Source organism: Bos indicus, chromosome 8 (assembly GCF_029378745.1).
Source record: "Bos indicus isolate NIAB-ARS_2022 breed Sahiwal x Tharparkar chromosome 8, NIAB-ARS_B.indTharparkar_mat_pri_1.0, whole genome shotgun sequence".
NCBI classification, from domain to species: Eukaryota; Metazoa; Chordata; class Mammalia; order Artiodactyla; family Bovidae; genus Bos; species Bos indicus.
In genome coordinates, this window is record NC_091767.1 from 110677232 (window position 1) to 110696236 (window position 19005).

The 19005-nt window shown below is 43.3% G+C and overlaps 1 protein-coding gene across 1 annotated transcript in view; it reads right to left on the reverse strand.

Annotated features, from left to right (window-relative positions):
* Nucleotides 1-19005, reverse strand: part of STOM (stomatin) — a 33431-nt gene that overhangs the window by 13113 nt on the left and 1313 nt on the right. The window contains exons 2-4 of the mRNA XM_019966856.2: nt 4310-4413; nt 2530-2602; nt 1067-1149 (exon numbers count right to left, since the gene is read on the reverse strand). Coding sequence (XP_019822415.2) covers nt 1067-1149; nt 2530-2602; nt 4310-4413 — 260 coding nt within the window. The remainder of the gene's footprint in view (nt 1-1066; nt 1150-2529; nt 2603-4309; nt 4414-19005) is intronic.

A 19005-nucleotide genomic window follows, 5' to 3' on the forward strand; every position in this document is an offset into this window, starting at 1 on the left:
CCAGATGCCCGCTGTGTTTACAGAGGAAAGTGCCAGAACTCCCTGCTACTCTCAGAGGGCTCCTTCTGAGAGTCAACCTTCCACACAGAGAATACAGACGTGCTCTCAGTCTTGCTTTTACGGGTAAAACGATTTCTGGTGTCACTACATACGTGTGGATTACAAAGTCTCGCCTCACTGACTGCTTGGCTCAGGACCAGCAGCGAAGCTTCTGAGCTGGTCTCTGGATTCTGTGACCAGGCGCCACCGCTCTGCTGAGGGCCTGGCCTCGGGCCAGCAAACACCAGCAGTTCTCTTTGGTCCTGCTTCTCAGGCCTTCTACCTGTGATGGTCATGACGCCCCCTCAGACACAAGGGCCAGGATGGCCATCACTGTGTCAAGGGCTGGGACAGAACAAACGTAGGATGCACTCAGCATGGAGCTGTCCCACAGCTAAGCCTTGACCCAGGACTCTGAAGGTCCTGGCCCTGTCCTTGAGTCGGGAGGAATTCTTGTCTACTTTCTGGGATTCTGCTGTGAGCTTCAACGGTGAGGCACTTTGAAAAAGCACGAAATAATTACTCATATAAAATATCATATTCTTATCTAAAATACCAAATGGGCAGTCTCTAATTCTTTGGCTTCTAACCAGTTTACCCAGAATACTGTCAAGCACTGTAAGAGGAATGTTCTATCAGAAACCCAGAGAGAAGTGTGGTAGGGAGAGTGCTGATGACAGTGGTAATGGTGAATTATGCTGACGCTGACACTACAGTACGTTTATAATAATAATAAGCACTTTCACAGCGCTGACTACTTATCAGCCTCTGCTCTAAGCACTTTGCATAGAGCGTCTCATTTAGTCCTCACAAGAACTCTATAGAGCAGGTCCTGCTATTATAACCTCTACTTTATAGATGAGGAAATGCGGGCATAAAGAGAAGTTAAAGAACTTGCTGGAGGTCACAGGGCCAGAAACCGCTGAGGGCAGAGGGGCTCTCCAGCTGTGCTGTGGCCGCTGGCCCCGCTGCCTCTCCACGCCAGGCCCCGGACAGCTCAGTCACCCACAGCAAACGACAACCTTACCTCCTGAGGAGGAATATCAAATGAAATAGTCCTCATGTCCACTTTGATGAAGCTGTCAGTGCATGGCAGAATAAAAAACAAACCTGCAACAGAGACATACCTGAGGTCAGTGCACACCGGCTCCTCACTAATCAGCTCACCGTGCCCTTCCTTCTCACAGGATCAACCCGATTAACCGCAAGGAAGCAGGGCGTCTCAGTGGGTGCGCTGGGAGCCAGGAACGGCACCCTGGACCCCCGAGTGGATACGCTGGGAGCCAGGAACGGCACCCTGGACCCCCGAGTGGGTGCGCTGGGAGCCAGGAACGGCACCCTGGACCCCCGAGTGGGTGCGCTGGGAGCCAGGAACGGCACCCTGGACCCCCGAGTGGGTGCGCTGGGAGCCAGGAATGGCACCCTGGACCCCCGAGTGGGTGTGCTGGGAGCCAGGAACGGCACCCTGGACCCCCGAGTGGGTGCGCTGGGAGCCAGGAACGGCACCCTGGACGCCGCGGCTTTCTCCCCACAGCCAGCCGTCCCCTCGAGACCTGTGGGCTGCATTTCCTCACTCCGCTTTTACTGTCACCCATTTGCTCTCACTTACCATTGTTTTTTGGCCGTCCTACACGGCGTGTGGGATCTTAGTTCCCCGCAGGGACTGAACCCGTGCCCCCTACAGTGGAAGCGTGGAGTCTTAACCACTGGACCACCAGGGAAATCCCTGGTTTCACTTAGACCGATGCAACTGCTTCTTATGCCATCTTGCTGTTTCTTCCAGTTTGCTTCCCACAAACAAGCCGTACCACACCCTGCACAACCTGTCCCTGCTGACCTCTTCACCACCCCCCTCTTCTCATCCTGCACGCCGGCTCGGCTGGGCTGCCTGCAGTTCACTGACCCTACAGTGCTCTTCTCTGCATGGCTCTGCACACGTTCTGATCCTGGGGATACCTCTCCTCCAGTTCTCACCTTTTCCTGCCGAGATGTCACCTCCAGAAAGCATCCTGCTACTTGGGGCCGACACTCTTCTCTGGGCTTCCACAGCCACCTGTGACTTCCTGACATAACACTGACCACGTGGGACTGTAACTGTCAACTGTCTCCTTGCCGGCGTCCCACCACCAGGCAGAAAGGTGGCAGAGACTCTGTTTTCATGTCCCTTGAATTCTCAGAGCCTGGAACTCAGTGAGAGCTTAACTGAAGTTTGCCGAAAATAATGACTGGAAGCATTTATTTCAGTAGGGAGTCTCACACTCAAATTTTGATAGCTGCAGCTATTTCTGGCCTAAAGATAATCTTAACAACTCAAATAGGAAGGGGAGGGGAGAGGCGGGAAGGAAAGGGTAATTTCTGGTAGGCTGTACTGCTATTGTTGCACAAATTCTGCTGTGAGAAGTCTTCTAAGTCAACAGAGACCTTCATGAAGGAAATCACATCAGTAAAAGGATGCATTTTGCTTTCCAGACCAACAGTGCAAGCACTCACCAGGTCCTTTCGCTCCTCCTTGTAAGATGCGACCCAGTCTAAAGATGATAGCTCTTTCATATTCTTTTATGATCTAGATTAAAAACACAAATCATAATTTAACATGAGGAGTACAAGTAGTTACATGCATAGCTTTTGAAATATAATATTTCTCCTCTAAATAGGTGAGATGTTTATAACACCAGATAACAGCTATAGGCAACATGTTAATGTTTAGTGACCCCTCCCAGAATAACCAAGAATTAAGTACTTTTTTGTGGATTACAAAAGCAGTAGATATTCACTGAGTAAAATCTGGATAGTATACAAAGAGTATACAAAAGCAAATTCACAACTTCACTCCTCAGCTGTTAACAATGTTATTCAATTACTCATGAATTGTCAACACAGGGGGAAAAAAGTTAACAGCCTTATAGCTTGTCTTCTGGTTCATTAAATTATAATAGTAACTAATCTGAAAATTCTTAGAGCATATTTTATCTTTTTAGGAATATGTAAGTGACTGTCATTTATCACAGTATTAATAACTTCATGGAAAATAGATGGGAAACAGTGGAAACAGAGACAGACTTTATTTTCTTGGGCTCCAAAATCACTGCAGATGGTGACTGCAGCCATGAAATTAAAAGAAGCTTACTCCTTGGAAGCAAAGTTATGACCAACCTAGATAGCATATTAAAAAGCAGAGACATTACTTTGCCAACAAAGGTTCGTCTAGTCAAGGCTATGGTTTTTCCTGTGGTCATGTATGGATGTGAGAGTTGGACTGGGAAGAAGGCTGAGCACCGAAGAACTGATGCTTTTGAACTGTGGTGTTGGAAAAGACTCTTGAGAGTCCCTTGGACTGCAAGGAGATCCAACCAGTCCATCCTAAAGGAGATCAGTCCTGAGTGTTCATTGGAGGGACTGATGTTGAAGCTGAAACTCCAATACTTTGGCCACCTGATGTGAAGAGCTGACTCATTGGAAAAGACCCTGATGCTGGGGAAAGATTGAGGGCAGGAGGAGAGGGGACAACAGAGGATGAGATGGCTGGATGGCATCATAGACTCGATGGACATGAGTTTGGGTGAACTTCAGGAGTTGGTGATGGAGAGGGAGGCCTGGCGTGCTGCAGTCCATGGGGTCCCAAAGAGTCGGACACGAACTGAACTGAATAACTTTATAGAAGAAACACCAGCACAGGGGGGACAGTAACCACGCGGCAGGTGTTGTGTTGAGTACGTAGCTCATTTAACCCTCACAGCAGCCCCATGAGACAGACCTTGCCACTCCTCCCATCTGACAGGTGAGGAAATTCGGCCAAGGTCACACAGTGAACAGTGGCGCCTGCAGCCACATCTCAGAACCCTGACTCTGGAGGACTTTCTCACAGGATTGGCCTGCATCCCTGATTCCAGAAAATTTTAGGTGGTGATCCTTACTTTAACCCACAGGAAGGGCTGACTGGATAGGGGCTGAAAAGAAGTCTGTTTTAAAGACAATTTTTTATTTTTTGGCCACACCCCAAGGCATGTGGGGACCTTAGTTCTCTGACCTGAGATCAAACCCACACCCCAGTTCATTGAAAGGTGGGGTCTTAACCACCGGACCACCAGGGAAGTCCCTGAAAAGCAGTCTTAAAATCCCACTGTAATAGGTGGCTACAGTAAATTTTTCAAGAGATGAAGGGAAAAGAATTATAGGTCAGTATGGTCTCTCTTACACACACATACACCCTTCATGGGCTTATGTACTTATGAGTTGACCCCGTTCCAGATGTGAATGAAATCTTTTTTACCTTTATGCACATCCATATTGACATTGGGAAAGTTATAACCGTGAACAAGAACGACACAGCCACCAAAATCCATCCACAGACACCGAGGCCTGTACTGGGGCTATCTGTGGAAATAGAAAAACATACAGTTCTTACCACTGTCCTTAGCATGAGCCCCATCTTCATCCTCGCCGCTCACTGAACGTCAGTTGTTTACATGGACTTGCCCATCGAGTCCACATAAAACCCCGAGTGCAAGTGCTCCTCCCCTGATCTTTACTGTGTGACGAAGTGACACAACGATCCGTACCCAACTACCAAGAAGGTGGAGTTCAGTGCAACATCGTTACAATACTAAGCGCTAAGATACAGCGTCTGTTCAGAACATTCTGAAAACACAAGAATAGGAGCAACTCACACCACACTGTTGGAATGGAGGTGAAACCAGGGTGGGGTGGGCAGGGTGGGCAGGCAGTGGCGGCAGCTGTTAGAGGGGCTTCTTGCGGGATGTGACGGTTAAGGAAAAACCAGTGACAAAGAAGGGGACGGAGGGAAAAGCCATTTAAGCCGAGGGTACAGCGTAATGAAAGGTGAAAATCATGATATACTTTACGAGCTCACTTAGGTCCATCTGTAAAACATCTCACTAGGCATACGCACAGCTTACCGCGCATGTTGGTTTTGCTTTCTTACTATTATGAAAACGCTATAATGAACATCTTTGTACATGGTTTTTCCTCCTACATTCCTAACACTTTACCTTTTCTGTAACATGAAATTGGGTTTTCGTTTTTGGCTGTGCAGTGTGGCCTGTGGGATCTTAGCTTCTCGGTCAGGGATTGAACCCATGCCCTTGGCACTGAAAGTGCAGAGTCCTAACCACTGGTCCACCAGGGAATTTCCTGAAGGAGCTTTTTGTCTGATCACAAAGATAATATTAATACAAGTCCCACTCCAAACAGTTTAGAAAAGTATAGAAAAGAAGGGGAAAATTACTCAATTCCAAGATGATAAATATTCTTCCAAACCCTTTTTGTGCATGCAAATTTTTCAAAGTAAATAAATAAAATTTGCAACCTATTTCCTTCCCTTCTAGGTATTATTCTTTCAGCTTCCTTTTCAGGCTTTGTTGCTAAGCATTTGTGCCTTTTCTGTTTCAGTTTTATTTTTATCAATTGGTGGTTTAGTTGCTAAGTCGTGTCTGACTCTTGCAACCCCATGGACTGTAGCCTGCCAGGCTCCTCTGTCCATGGGATTCTCCAGGCAAGAATACTGGAGTGGTTTGCCATTTACTTCTCTAGGGGATCTTCCCAGCCCGGGAATCAAACCTGGGTCTCCTGCACTGCAGGCAGATTCTTCAGCAAGTGAGCTACAGGGGGTCAAGGAATTTTCATCAATTACACTTGCACAAAGTTAGAAAAGTCAAATAGTTCCACAAGACGAGTGCAAAAAAGAGGGCAGTCCTCTGCTCACCTCTTCCGATTTCTTCTATTCAAGGCAAGTGCTCTTTCAGCTGTGTATTGTGGTATCTGACTTACCTGTTTCTAAAGAACACACGGGTTTTGTTATTGCTTTTACAGTTTTAAGCTTCATCTGTTGACTTCCTAACCCTCCCCCACCACATAAAGACACCTATCCTTGGAATTGCATGAAAATATCAAATTTTATATTTCATAAATATGCAACCATGATTCAGAGCTAAGCCGTGCAGTGAGGCGTAATTTGTTTTCGCTCATACAATTTACTGATTTTTTTTCTGGAGTCACTGTCCTCTTCTTTTGCGTCCTTTTCGGTGTGCTTAACGACTCCACTCTCTTCAGTTGTCTGCACCTCCTTTGCGCAGGCTCAGGTATTCTACCCATTTCGCCCGCTGAGGAAGCAGCTCGGAGCCGTGTCTGAACCGATCGATTCTCAGGCTCCCTCCGCTTGCCTCTCACTGCCATCCTGGAAATCCCCCTGCTCTTCCTGAGCTGCTTCCTACTCTCTGTATCTGCTGTCTTCCTGGTTCTTGGTTTCCTTTCTGTGGGGGACAGAGGGCCTGAATAGGCTCAGGGATAGATCCCTGTTCTTTTCAAGCATGGAAGGCTGGTCTTTCCAGGAGCTGTTTTAATAATGAGAGGGAGAGAGGGGGCCAGAGAGGAAGAGGTAGGCCAGGTATGGGTGATTCCTTAGATCAGAGGAGCAATTTAGACGGCACCAAGAAGAGGTTCCGAATAAACAGGAGGTCAAGAAAGCAGCAGACCGACGGCTGGGAGCACAGAGAAAAGACAGACACATGTGAGCATCCAGGTCAAGTGCTCCAAAACCCAAGATGAAAGATGAGAAATATACACGAGTACTTGCGTCTGGTTTGCTTTTGGCCGTGCCGTGTGGGATCTTCCCAACCAGGGATCAAACCTGTGCCTCCTGCAGTGGAACCATGGAGTCTTAGGAACGGCCAGGCAAGTCCCTCATGAGTCCTTTCGTTATGCGTGACTTTAGTTTTCTGATCCTGTGTCATGGTGTGAGGTAAATGTTCTACAAGTGATCCAAGTTAACCCTGGAGGCTTCTAAGTTATCTCTTTGAGGGGCATGGACACATTCAGTGAGAGATTTCAAGCAAGGCCACACGTCACTTGTGGAGAGAAGTCCGGTCAGGTGCTGTCGTAACAGATACGAATCACAGCAGCCTTTTTAGGTGGCTTGTTATACTTCCTGCACTGTGTTGAATTACTTTAGACATGTATCTCATTTACTCCTTACAAAGTCCCTGGGAAGTTAGGTGTTTTTAATTTCACTTTACCATACCATTCACATCCTGGAATGTGAAGTCAAGTGGGCCTTAGAAAGCATCACTACGAACAAAGCTAGTGGAGGTGATGGAATTCCAGTTGAGCTATTTCAAATCCTGGAAGATGATGCTGTGAAAGTGCTGCACTCAATATGCCAGCAAATTTGGAAAACTCAGCAGTGAACACAGGACTGGAAAAGGTCAGTTTTCATTCCAATCCCAAAGAAAGGCAATGCCAAAGAATGCTCAAACTACCGCGCAATTGCACTCATCTCACACACTAGTAAAGTAATGCTCAAAATTCTCCAAGCCAGGCTTCAGCAATATGTGAACAATGAACTTCCAGATGTTCAAGCTGGTTTTAGAAAAGGCAGAGGAACCAGAGATCAAATTGCCAACAACCGCTGGATCATGGAAAAAGCAAGAGAGTTCCAGAAAAACATCTACTTCTGCTTATTGAGTATGCCAAAGCCTTTGACTGTGTGGATCACAATAAACTGTGGAAAATTCTTCAAGAGATGGGAATACCAGCCCACCTGACCTGCCTCTTGAGAAACCTACATGCAGGTTAGGAAGCAACAGTTAGAACTGGACATGGAACAATAGACTGGTTCCAAATAGGAAAAGGAGTACATCAAGGCTGTATACTGTTACCCTGCTTATTTAACTTATATGCAGAGTACATCATGAGAAACGCTGGGCTGGAAGCACAAGCTGGAACCAAGATTGCCGGGAGAAATATCAATAACCTCAGATATGCAGATAAATCACCCTTATGGCAGAAACTGAAGAGGAGCTAAAAAGCCTCTTGATGAAAGTGAAAAAGGAGAGTGAAAAAGTTGGCTTAAAGCTCAACATTCAGAAAACGAAGATCATGGCATCTGGTCCCATCACTTCATGGGAAATAGATGGGAAACAGTGGAAACAGTGTCAGACTTTATTTTTTGGGGCTCCAAAATCACTGCAGATGGTGACTGCAGCCATGAAATTAAAGACACTTACTCCTAGGAAGGAAAGTTATGACCAACCTAGATAGCATATTGAAAAGCAGAGACATTACTTTGCCAACAAAGGTCCGGCTAGTCAAGGCTATGGTTTTTACCAGTGGTCATGTACGGATGTGAGAGTTGGACTGTGAAGAAAGCTGAGCACCGAAGAATTGATGCTTTTGAACTGTGGTGTTGGAGAAGACTCTTGAGAGTCCCTTGGACTGCAAGGAGATCCAACCAGTCCATCCTAAAGGAGATCAGCCCTGGGATTTCTTTGGAAGGACTGATGCTAAAGCTGAAACTCCAGTACTTTGGCCACCTCATGCGAAGAGTTGACTCATTGGAAAAGACTGATGCTGGGAGGGATTGGGGGCAGGAGGAGAAGGGGACCACAGAGGATGAGATGGCTGGATGGCATCACCGACTCAACGGACATGAGTTTGAGTGAACTTCAGGAGTTGGTGATGGACAGGGAGGCCTGGCGTGCTGCAATTCATGGGGTCGAAAAGAGTCGGACACAACTGAGTGACTGAACTGAACTGAACTGAACTACCATACCAATGAAGTCACTGAAAAAACATTTTTCCCGAGGTCACACACAATGGAGGACTTGGGCTTCAAAGATAGATCATCTCACTCCAAAGCCCATGTTATAAATCAACTCACTCTTTGACCCTTTGCCTCTGTATAATAATAATTAAAAAATCCTTATTAAAGAAGCTGTTGTGTTTGGAGCACTCCTCAAGACAAACTCCAAACTGGAAAAGCATGGTAGGAGTTCTGAGAATGAAATCTCATATTCTTACAGAGGAAGTCCTCTTAATTCCAGTTGTGGCTATTTATAGCAAAAGACAGTCTCAAGGCTCATTGCCAGGCTCAGGCCTAGGTTTCCAAAGTGAAAGGAATTCCAAACAAGGAATAGATGGGGCACAAAAACTTATCTGACAGCGTCTGGTACTTTCTCAAACACTGCTCCAAGATTCCCTTACTCCAGGCAAAGCTCCGTGTTCTCAACATCCTAGACGATAAACACCCTGAAGGCAGGGCTGTTTCTTTTTTATGTTTATATTTTCAATGTCTAGCACAGTTATCTCCCAGAGAGAGGATATAAAACACTTCTTAGCTTACCTGCTGGATGTATAATTTCTTTACGCATTTGAATCCCTTGTAAGATGAATTTCCAGTTTCAACTCTGTGACTTCTTACTTGTGTGGTCTTTACCTCTCTGAACCTTTGTGTCTTGAATAATCAGACTGGCCTCCCAGGATTGAGGCAATATTGCTCAATAAACACAGATGACAGTTTTCTTTCACTCTCCTATTTTATTCAAGTGTTCTATTTCCACCACAAATAATGGGAAAAAAATCGGAGAAGGCGATGGCACCCCACTGCAGTACTCTAGCCTGGAAAATCCCACGGACGGAGAAGCCTAGTAGGCTGCAGTCCATGGGGTCGCGAAGAGTCAGACACGACTGAGCGACTTCACTTTCACACATTGGAAAAGGAAATGGCAACCCGCTCCAGTGTTCTTGCCTGGAGAATCCCAGGGACGGTGGAGCCTGGTGGGCTGCCATCTATGGGGTCACACAGAGTCGGACACGACTGAAGCAACTTAGCAGCACGTAGCAGCAGGCACCTTTTCCGTTCTTGATAAAAACCTCTGAAACTACTTAATTTTCCCCTCACTTTGTGCCTGACTGGCTAGGCCTGGAGAGTCAAAGACCTTCAGGAAGCTCATTTATGAATGAATTATTAATACCAGATGAGTACATGGGATTTGACTGCCAATCAAGAGGAAGAAGAAATTAAGTGGATTTTCAGAAAACTGGGCTTGGTCTTTCACTTTTCAAAGGCTCAGTTAGAAATAATTTGAGCACACACTCTGGGGAATCAGCACTGTTTCACCCTGAAACTCTTCCCCACCTGGTTATAGCTTTAAAAGATGTATAAAATCACATTCCTTGGAAAGGTGAGGTTTAAACTCCAGGCTGTAATTGAACCCTTAATCATCTACAGTTACTACAAGTCAAGGGGAAAAGAAATCCTCAGTAACTCCCCCCAAACTGTAGGACATTCATTTCCTCCAAGATTCCCATTCATTACCTTGAGGACTGGATCCTCCCTCCTACCTTTATGAGGTTAAAAGACAAATAACGAGTAATAGGTATTTCTGAGATATTCTGGTTGAGATACCTGTTGATATTGCTGGGTAGGGACAATTGTAAAGGTCAGGGACCCCATGATAAGTGGTTGTAAACACTATTTTGCCCGGTTTAGAGTTTTTTTTTTTTTTACTCTCAAACTCTTTCCTGAAAACTGTGTTAGAATAAATTTTTGACCAAGCAAGGTTTTGAAAATAGATATAAGCCCATACATTAACATTTTTTAATTGAGCATTCCATTAGGCTTTCTTCTAAGAAACTTGCACACATTTAAAAAAATCTTACTTTCTTTTTTTATTTTAAAAGCAAGATATTATCACTATATCAAACTTATAGTTCAGAATAGAGGAAGGAAAAAGTGATCTATACCTTCATTATCTCTAGATGGTGATTATTTTCTGCCTAGCTATATATAGATCCAACCAGTCCATTCTGAAGGAGATCAGCCCTGGGATTTCTTTGCAGGGAATGATGCTGAAGCTGAAACTCCAGTACTTTGGCCACCTCATGTGAAGAGCTGACTCACTGGAAAAGATTGATGCTGGGAGGGATTGGGGGCAGGAGGAGAAGGGGACGACAGAGGATGAGATGGCTGGATGGCATCACTGACTCGATGGACGTGAGTCTGAGTGAACTCCAGGAGTTGGTGATGGACAGGGAGGCCTTGTGTGCTGCGATTCATGGGGTCGTGAAGAGTCGGACATGACTGAGCGACTGAACTGATATATATGTCCTGTAAATTTCTGTCCTGCTTTTTTCTCTTTTCCCCAAAATGATATAGTGGTATATGTAATAATTTAAAATGTTTTCCTCCTGTATACTGTGGACATCTTTTCATATCAGGAAATATCCTTTATTATTATTAATATCTTTTCCTTTATTATTATTTATCCTTTATTATCCTTTATTAATATCCTTTATTAAATAAATATCCTTTATTATTAAAAAGATGCAATTAAATATCCTTTATTATTATAATATTCCATTGTTTCATATGATGAACATTTAGGCTGTGTCCAGTTTTCTCAATTAGAAACTCAGTTGTTTTGAATATACTTGTAGTAAAACTTCTATACATCTTCATAGTGTAAACTAATTTTGCTGAAAAGATGAAATTACACAATTCTTAAATTTCTCTCATTCTGGAGGTATCTTTTATGAATACTAACAATAACATTTATTGAATGCCTATTACATGTCAGCCACAAGCTAACTTCTTATATACATTATTTCTCGTATTTATAAAAATCTATAAAGTAGGCATAAAATATTCCTCTCAGAGTACCAAAGTACTAAAGAAAAAGACTTTCTGGGAAGAGACAAATGAAAAAAACAAAACAAAACCATGAAACAAATGAGAGAGAAAAAAAGAACAAAACCAACTTGTAGAGCAATTGTTGTTGGGTTGGCTTCCAGACAAGGAGCAAAACAGTCTTTTCAAGATCATAACATGCATAATATCAGAGCACTGCATGCTGATCATGATCCCATATCGGCCAATTTCCTTAAGGATGATTAAATTTGTCACCACTAGAAATTATGTGAAATGATCAATTCTGTTTACTATTGTGACTCTGTTCTAAAGTTCAAAAGATACTGGATTTCCTCTTCAAGTAAATACCTTCTGGCGTATACGAAAATCTGACTAAGTCATACACATTACTCACACAGAAAGAAGAGGTGTGGCAGCGAATACTGAAATACCAACATTGAAAGCTGGAGAAGCAAATGGCAACCCACTCCCGTATTCTTGCCTGGAGAATCCCACGGACAGAGGAGCCTAGCAGGCTACAGTCCATGGGGTCGCAAGAGTCGGATATGACTTAGCGACTAAGAGAGAGAGAGAAGACTGAAAGCATGACTTTTTCCTTTCTCCTTCCCAGAATGCGGTGAAATACTTCGTATCAGAAATTGCCAAGAACAGTGTTGCTTGGATCATGAAAGATAGCCTGGCTAATTTAGTCTCAAAAACATGTTATCTGGTTCTAACAGCAAGTTTTAAGGGGTAACAGTAGGTCAAAATGAAAGGTCTTGGCATTTTTCGAGTTTTTCTTAAAAGCATATTTATTCAGCATACAGGTGTTCTTTTTCGGCCTCATTGGAGATTCAAAGTCAAGGTGTGGCAACTTTTCCTGTAAACAGCCAGAGAATAAACACAAGGCTTTATTGGCCATAAAGTCTGTTACAACCAGTGAATACTACGCGAAAGAAGCCACAAACTACACATACATGAGGAGACAAGGCTGAGTCCCAGGAAAGTGTAATTTATGAACACTAAAATCTGAGTTCCATATAATTTTCAGATCTTCCTCTTTTTAAAAAAATGTATAAAAACTATTCTCAGCTTGTGGGGCTGACAAAAGCAGGCGGTCAGCCAGATTGGGTCCATGGGTATACGACCCAGTCCTGTTCTACACCATATTCATCTATTTGAGGAAGAGGAAAGCATAAGTTAAATAAGACATTGGCTCTTTCTTCCAACTTTCCAAATAAGGGTGTATTTCCCACAGAACCAGTTTCTCTTCCCTTACACTGTTTTGAAACAGCGTCTTTGGAAGCCCTGCTAAGTGAGAACGCAAGGCGGGAACGAGCAAAGGGCAGATAAACACGTGAATGTAAGTGTGTCTTCAATTAACCAAAAGTTTAAATAACTGCGTTTTTCAATCGACTGGGATTTTAGGAGACACAGAAGGGAAGGAAACATAGAAGAAAAGGCAAATACGAGAAATGGAGGAAGGAAGAGAAACAACAAAAGTGCAGGCAGCATCCTACAGAGAGAAAGACGAAAACAGGTAGAGCGGGGAGGAGGCAGATTAGCACAGCAGGGTATCCACAAACGTCTGTTGAGAAAATGATGGCATTTACTCGACTGATGATCGCAACTTGCAATTCACGGGGCAGAAGCTCTGAAAGCAAACAAGAGCACTCTATAATCCATCTTTCAAATGATTATTTTAATTAGGCATGGTTGATGGTTCTTTGAATGCCCGTATCCTAGAACCTCTAGGGAAGAAATTATTCTCTGGGCTGGACTGGCTACAGGCCAGATGGTATCAAGTTAAAATCAGGACCAAAGACTAACCCTCCCTGCCTGTCATAAACCCACACATACTAGACGGAAAGAACCAGTACTGACGGCGCGCTACGCGACCGGAACCATAAAACCTGGAGTTTGTTTACCGTGAGAAGTAAGGAAACAGTCTAGTCCTTTAAGGAATATTTGCAATTAAAAAAAAAAAAGAAATAAAGGGAATGCTGTGCTTAGCCCAAAAAGAATACAGAAATTAAATAAGTGTAAGTATTTTATTTCCCAAGCATCTTGAGGATTTTCTGCAGCTTTCCTTCATTTGAGTATTTCTAGCCATAAAAGAGGAGAAAAAATAGGTGAGAGTATCATCAGTAATTTCAAATTTGAACACCTGAGTCTTTAAAAGGACTCCCTCTGCGAATCTATAGCACTTTACCATCTCTAAATACCATTTTTCACGTTTGTAACTATCTTACTCGATGTCTGTCTTTTCCTGACTTTTGGCCTTGTTAAAATAGTACAGCACCGTGGCTTCAGAGTTGGCTCTGCTGCTTATCAGCTGTGTGTTCTCTGCAAGTGTCTTAACTCTGTGCTTTCGTCCAGCCATCTAAAGAGAGGGCTAAAAAGAGCCCCTCCTCAGAGGGTCAGTGTGAAGAGCACGTGAGCTGTCACTCAGGGCACCTGCATACAGCAAGTGCTCAAGCATTTGTTAAGTAAACAGCTGTTGAATGAGCTGCGTGAGTCTACTGTTTTTGTTTTTTTGTTGTTTTTGGGGCTGTGCCATGCAGCTTGTGGGATCTTAGTTCCCTGACCAGGAACTGAGCCTGGGCCCTTGAACACTAAGAGCTAGGAGTCCTAATGACTGGACCTCCAGGGCATTTCCAGATTCTGCTGTTCCGTGGGGAAGAGACGAAAAGGCTATTACAGAAGATAAATGGAAGTTACATGTGCATATATAGATCCCAGAATACAGTTCATCAATTTTTGGTGGTGAGCAGGTAATAGGAGAGGTAGATAGAAGTAGAAATACAATGTTGTTTTACTCGTGAAACTTATAAACCCGTGTTATTTAAACAACAACCACACACACACACAATTCAGAATCATCCTCTGTCCCAAAGCAGTGGTCATACTGCTTTCCCCAAATGCTTTCTTTCCTTTTCTCTTTTTAAAATCAGCCCTTTACACCCATGAGGTTAGAGAATTCAGGGACGGTACGGACTGAATATGACCCATGTCTGGAAAGATTGATGTTCTTAATTAAATTTAGACTGAGCCTGAAATATATTAAATAGAACAAAACCCTTATACTTCTTCAGTTCTTTTCCCCCTAGCTCTTTCACTTGGACATCTGAAGTGTTAGTTACTCAGTTGTGTTTGACTCTGTGACTCCATGGACTGCAGCCTGCCAGGTCTCTGTCCATGGGATTCTCCAGGCAAGAATACTGGAGTGGATAGCCATTCCCTTTTCCAGGGGATCTTCCCGGCCCAGGGATCGATCCTGAGTCTCCTGCATTGCAGGCAGATTCTTTACTGTCTGAGCCACCAGGGAAGAAGCCCTAGACATCTTAAGTGAATGTGAAAAGTGAAAGTCGCTCAGATTCTTTTCGATCCCATGGACTACACAGCCCATGGAATTCTCTAGGCCAGAATACTGGAGTGGGTAGCCTTTACCTTCCCCAGGGATCTTCTCAACCCAGGGATCAAACCCAGGTCTCCCGCATTGCAGGCAGATTCTTTACCAGCTGGGCCACAAGGGAAGCCCTTTAAAGTATCTATAATTGAGTTTTTCTCATAAAAGTCTTTGGAGGGCAACATCATTTTAAATAAAAAACGGAAAGCAGAAACATAAGGGAACTAGCTCTTAAGGTTCCCAATTCTTCAACTGAAGTTGAGTAGCTAAGCAGTGGCTAAAAGCTTGGGGTTTTGCTGTTAAGAGTTCCATTCTACTGCTAAACTTTCTTATTAGTAAAGTGAGGGAAAGTGAAGTCGCTCAGTCATGTCTGACTCTTTGCGACCCCATGGACTGCAGCCTACCAGGCTCCTCCGTCCATGGGATTTTCCAGGTAAGAATACTGGAGTGGGTTGCCATTGCCTTCTCCAGGGGATCTTCCCGACCCAGGGGTTGAACCCCCACTGTAGGCAGATACTTTACCATCTGAGCCACCAGGGAAGTGAAACGAGGGAAGAGAATAGTTATTATCTCATATGAGAATATATGCAGAGTGCCTGACACTTAGGAAAGTGAAAAGTTTTAAAAGAGTCTGGTGGCTCAGACACTAAAGTGTCTGCCTGCAATGCGGAAGACCTGTGTGCAATCCCTGAGTCAGGAAGATCCTCTGGAGAAGGAAATGGCAACCCACTCCAGTACTCTTGCCTGGAAAATTCCATGGATGGAGGAGCCTGGTGGGCTACAGTCCATGGGGTTGCAAAGAGTCAGACACGACTGAGCAACTTCACTTTCACTAAATGAGGGAAGAGAATAGTTATTATCTCATATTCGAAAATATGTAGAGTGCCTGACACTTAGGAAGTGTTCAGTAAATAGTAGCCATTATTATGATCAGAACTGTAAGGTAATTATTGACAGTACATAGGAATAAACTTTATATTAACTGAATTACCTTCTGGGACCTGCACACCATACAGAAACATCAAGACTAACAACCTGCTTGGGGATTCTGTCCCTGGAGGAGAAACAGACCACATTTGGGGACATAAGTCAGAGTCCTAAACTTTCTTGGACTTTCACACTTTTTGTCCATAAATTTTAATTTGCTGTATAATTACTAAGCTCTTGTTAACTTTTTAATTCTGTTGTCCCCAATAAATAATATCTTAGTAATTTACATTTTAAAGTTTCAAAAGTACCTTCACAAAAATGTTCTCATTTGATACCCCAAACTTTGGAAGCTAGATAGTACAGAAAGACGACGCTCAACATCTAGATGAGGAACCGACTCTGGAGACTGAGGGACTTCCCCAGGTGACCCAGGTGGTGAGTGATGCTACTGAGGTCTCAGTTCAGATCTTTGAATTTTAGATTCCACCCTCATTTTGCTATCTATACAGTCTTACCAGCCATGCATGTTTACAACTAGGCAAGGCTGGTATCTGATTTTCATTGTCTGATATTTTAGGACAGACCTGTTATTGCCAGTAACTTCAAGGCTAATCTACTGAAATGTCAGGGCAAATGTTTGGGGTTCAGGTGTCTTTACAAGCCTCAGAGTGTAGACCAAGATCCACAAAGAACGGAAGAATGCTGTGTGTCAACGAGACCTGACACACACTCCCTTCTTTCCACTGTGCCTCTAACTGCTCTTCCACACTTTCATAAACAAAGGAGATTCCCTATTAAGTACAATGTATTACTTTGACAATTATAATCCCTTTATCGATAACACAAACCCAGAGAGTCTATCTGTAATGAGGACATGTATGAGGAACAAGTCCACACCCTAAAATCAATCATTTGAGTTGTAACAAACTTAATAAGACAAACTGTAAACAGAAAATGTCTCCATTAATGTAAACTTTATCTCACTCTTTCCTTTTTCTTTCAACAAATATTTTTGCAAACCTACTAGGCACTTGATTCTGAACTTACTATAGTGATCAAGGGCACAATCCTCTGCTTTCAGAAGCTCTCCTGGTCTAACAAAGGTGATTATAATTTATATTTACAGACTGTGTAATAAACATTATGATAGAGGCTGGCACAGACTGTCAGGCAGAAACAGAGAAGAGGGGCTCACTTTTTCTGGTTACAATAGTTTTCAGCAAAGTGTTTTCTGACATTTTCTTACAAAACAGACTTTGAATCCAATCTTTATCATATTTATCAACATTAAAAATTTTTTTCTTCAAAGTTGACCAGGTGATCAATGACTTCGTCTTTTACAGTGTGCAAGTTACACCATGAGGTGGGTCCAATAACCTATTTAATTATGAAAAATGACATAAATGCCAACTTCTGCAGACTTGTCATCGCTTGAGTTAATCTATGACCACTGATGGATTTAACTCAGATTAATTATTAAATAAGTTACAAAGTACTCCCCATCTGATCGACTGTAACAACTGAAATAAACAAAGCAGTCCCCTGATTCTGCTTATTTTCAGGCATTCTCCCAAAGGGATTTATTCTGTTGACATGACTCTTAATTATAATCATGCATTTCTTTGTAACCCACCTGCATTATTTCATTACAAAGTGAACGCACTGGTTTTAAAGAAAAACTAGTCTTGACTGAGGGTTTGGTCATATTTATGTTCCTAAGACTAATTATCAGCAAAATCATAATGGGACAGTTTAGTCTTTTATATTCCACTGCTTCTCTCTAGAGCAGCCCTCTGGAGTTGTCTTATCCAGGGGTTCTTGACTGAAGCTAGATTCCTTTGCGGTCTCTCAGCGTCTACTGATGCTTGACAAGTTCCTCCTTCTGAGTATGCATTTCAGAGACAGCCCTAGGGCTTCCCTGATGGCTCAGACAGTAAAGAATCTGCCTGCAATGCAGGAAACCTGGGTTAAATCCCTGGTTCTGGACGCTCAATCCCCGGGTTGGGAAGATCTCCTGGAGTAAGAGAATGACTACTCCAGTATTCTTGCCTGGAGAATTCCATGGACAGAGAAGCCTAGTAGGCTACAGCCCATAGGGTTGCAAAGAGTACCACATGAATGGTGACTAACACCTTCACTTTCTGCAAACAGCTCTAGGATGGGGAAAATGATTTGCAAAGTCAGTTCAAGGCTGAACCTAGTTCACAGGTTTGGGTGATTTTCCCACTCTGAGCTTCAGTTTCCTGGCTGTAAAGGGATAGAGAATGACATTCTCCTTGTGGAGCTGTTAGAGGACTGCACTGGATAATGCTTTTAAAGTATCTGGGCTGTTTGGCATATGGCAAGCACTCGGTGAATTCTATTTAATAAATTCTCGTATTGGCTTTCCTATCAGTGTCACATCTCTAAGTCTTACATTTTTTTAAAAAAAGTGACAGAGCCCAGGCAAAATTTTGTTTATATGTATGATTTTCAGAGGAAAAGGTGCACAGTTTTCATTAGATTCTTAAAGACTGCTGTCTAAAAAGTAGTGAAGTGCAGAATCAAGAAAAAGAACTTAAAGAGTGAATGCTGTTCTGTGAGCACGAAAAACAAATCACATTAAGCCAAAAGATCATGTTTATTCCCAAAGAACTTCCACAGATTTCCTACCAGAGTGTCACCAAACTTCTAACATTGTCCTCATGGTCCTCTATTTTCCCACTGGGATTTCAGGGTGAAGAGGAAAGGATCCTGCCCACCTTCCCTTCCAGAAAAAGACAACTGACTATCAAAGAGGCAGACTGCACAATTTTTGGCAAGTTTTAGGATCAGCCAACAATCCGGACTTAAAATCTGACTCCATTTCTTATAAACTGTGTGACAAAGTAATTCAGCCTCTTGAGTATCAGATTCTTCAAGAATATCCTCTCTACTACACTCCTGATTTGGGAAAATAACTCTCCAAGGTACAAAAAAGCGACAATTTAAGATTTCTATAATTCTTCTGATGTTCCTGGAATGGAACTAAAGACAAAGATTGCTGGAAAAGGAAATGGGGACATGTTAGATCAGTCTGTTAGATGACAAGGCTGTCACCACCAACAATCAGAATTGACGAGTCCAGTGCAGCGGTCCCCAACATTTTTCGCACCAAGGACCAGTTTCCCGGAAGACAGTTTTTCCACCGTGGAGGCGGGGGTAGAGTGGACGGGATGACTCCAGT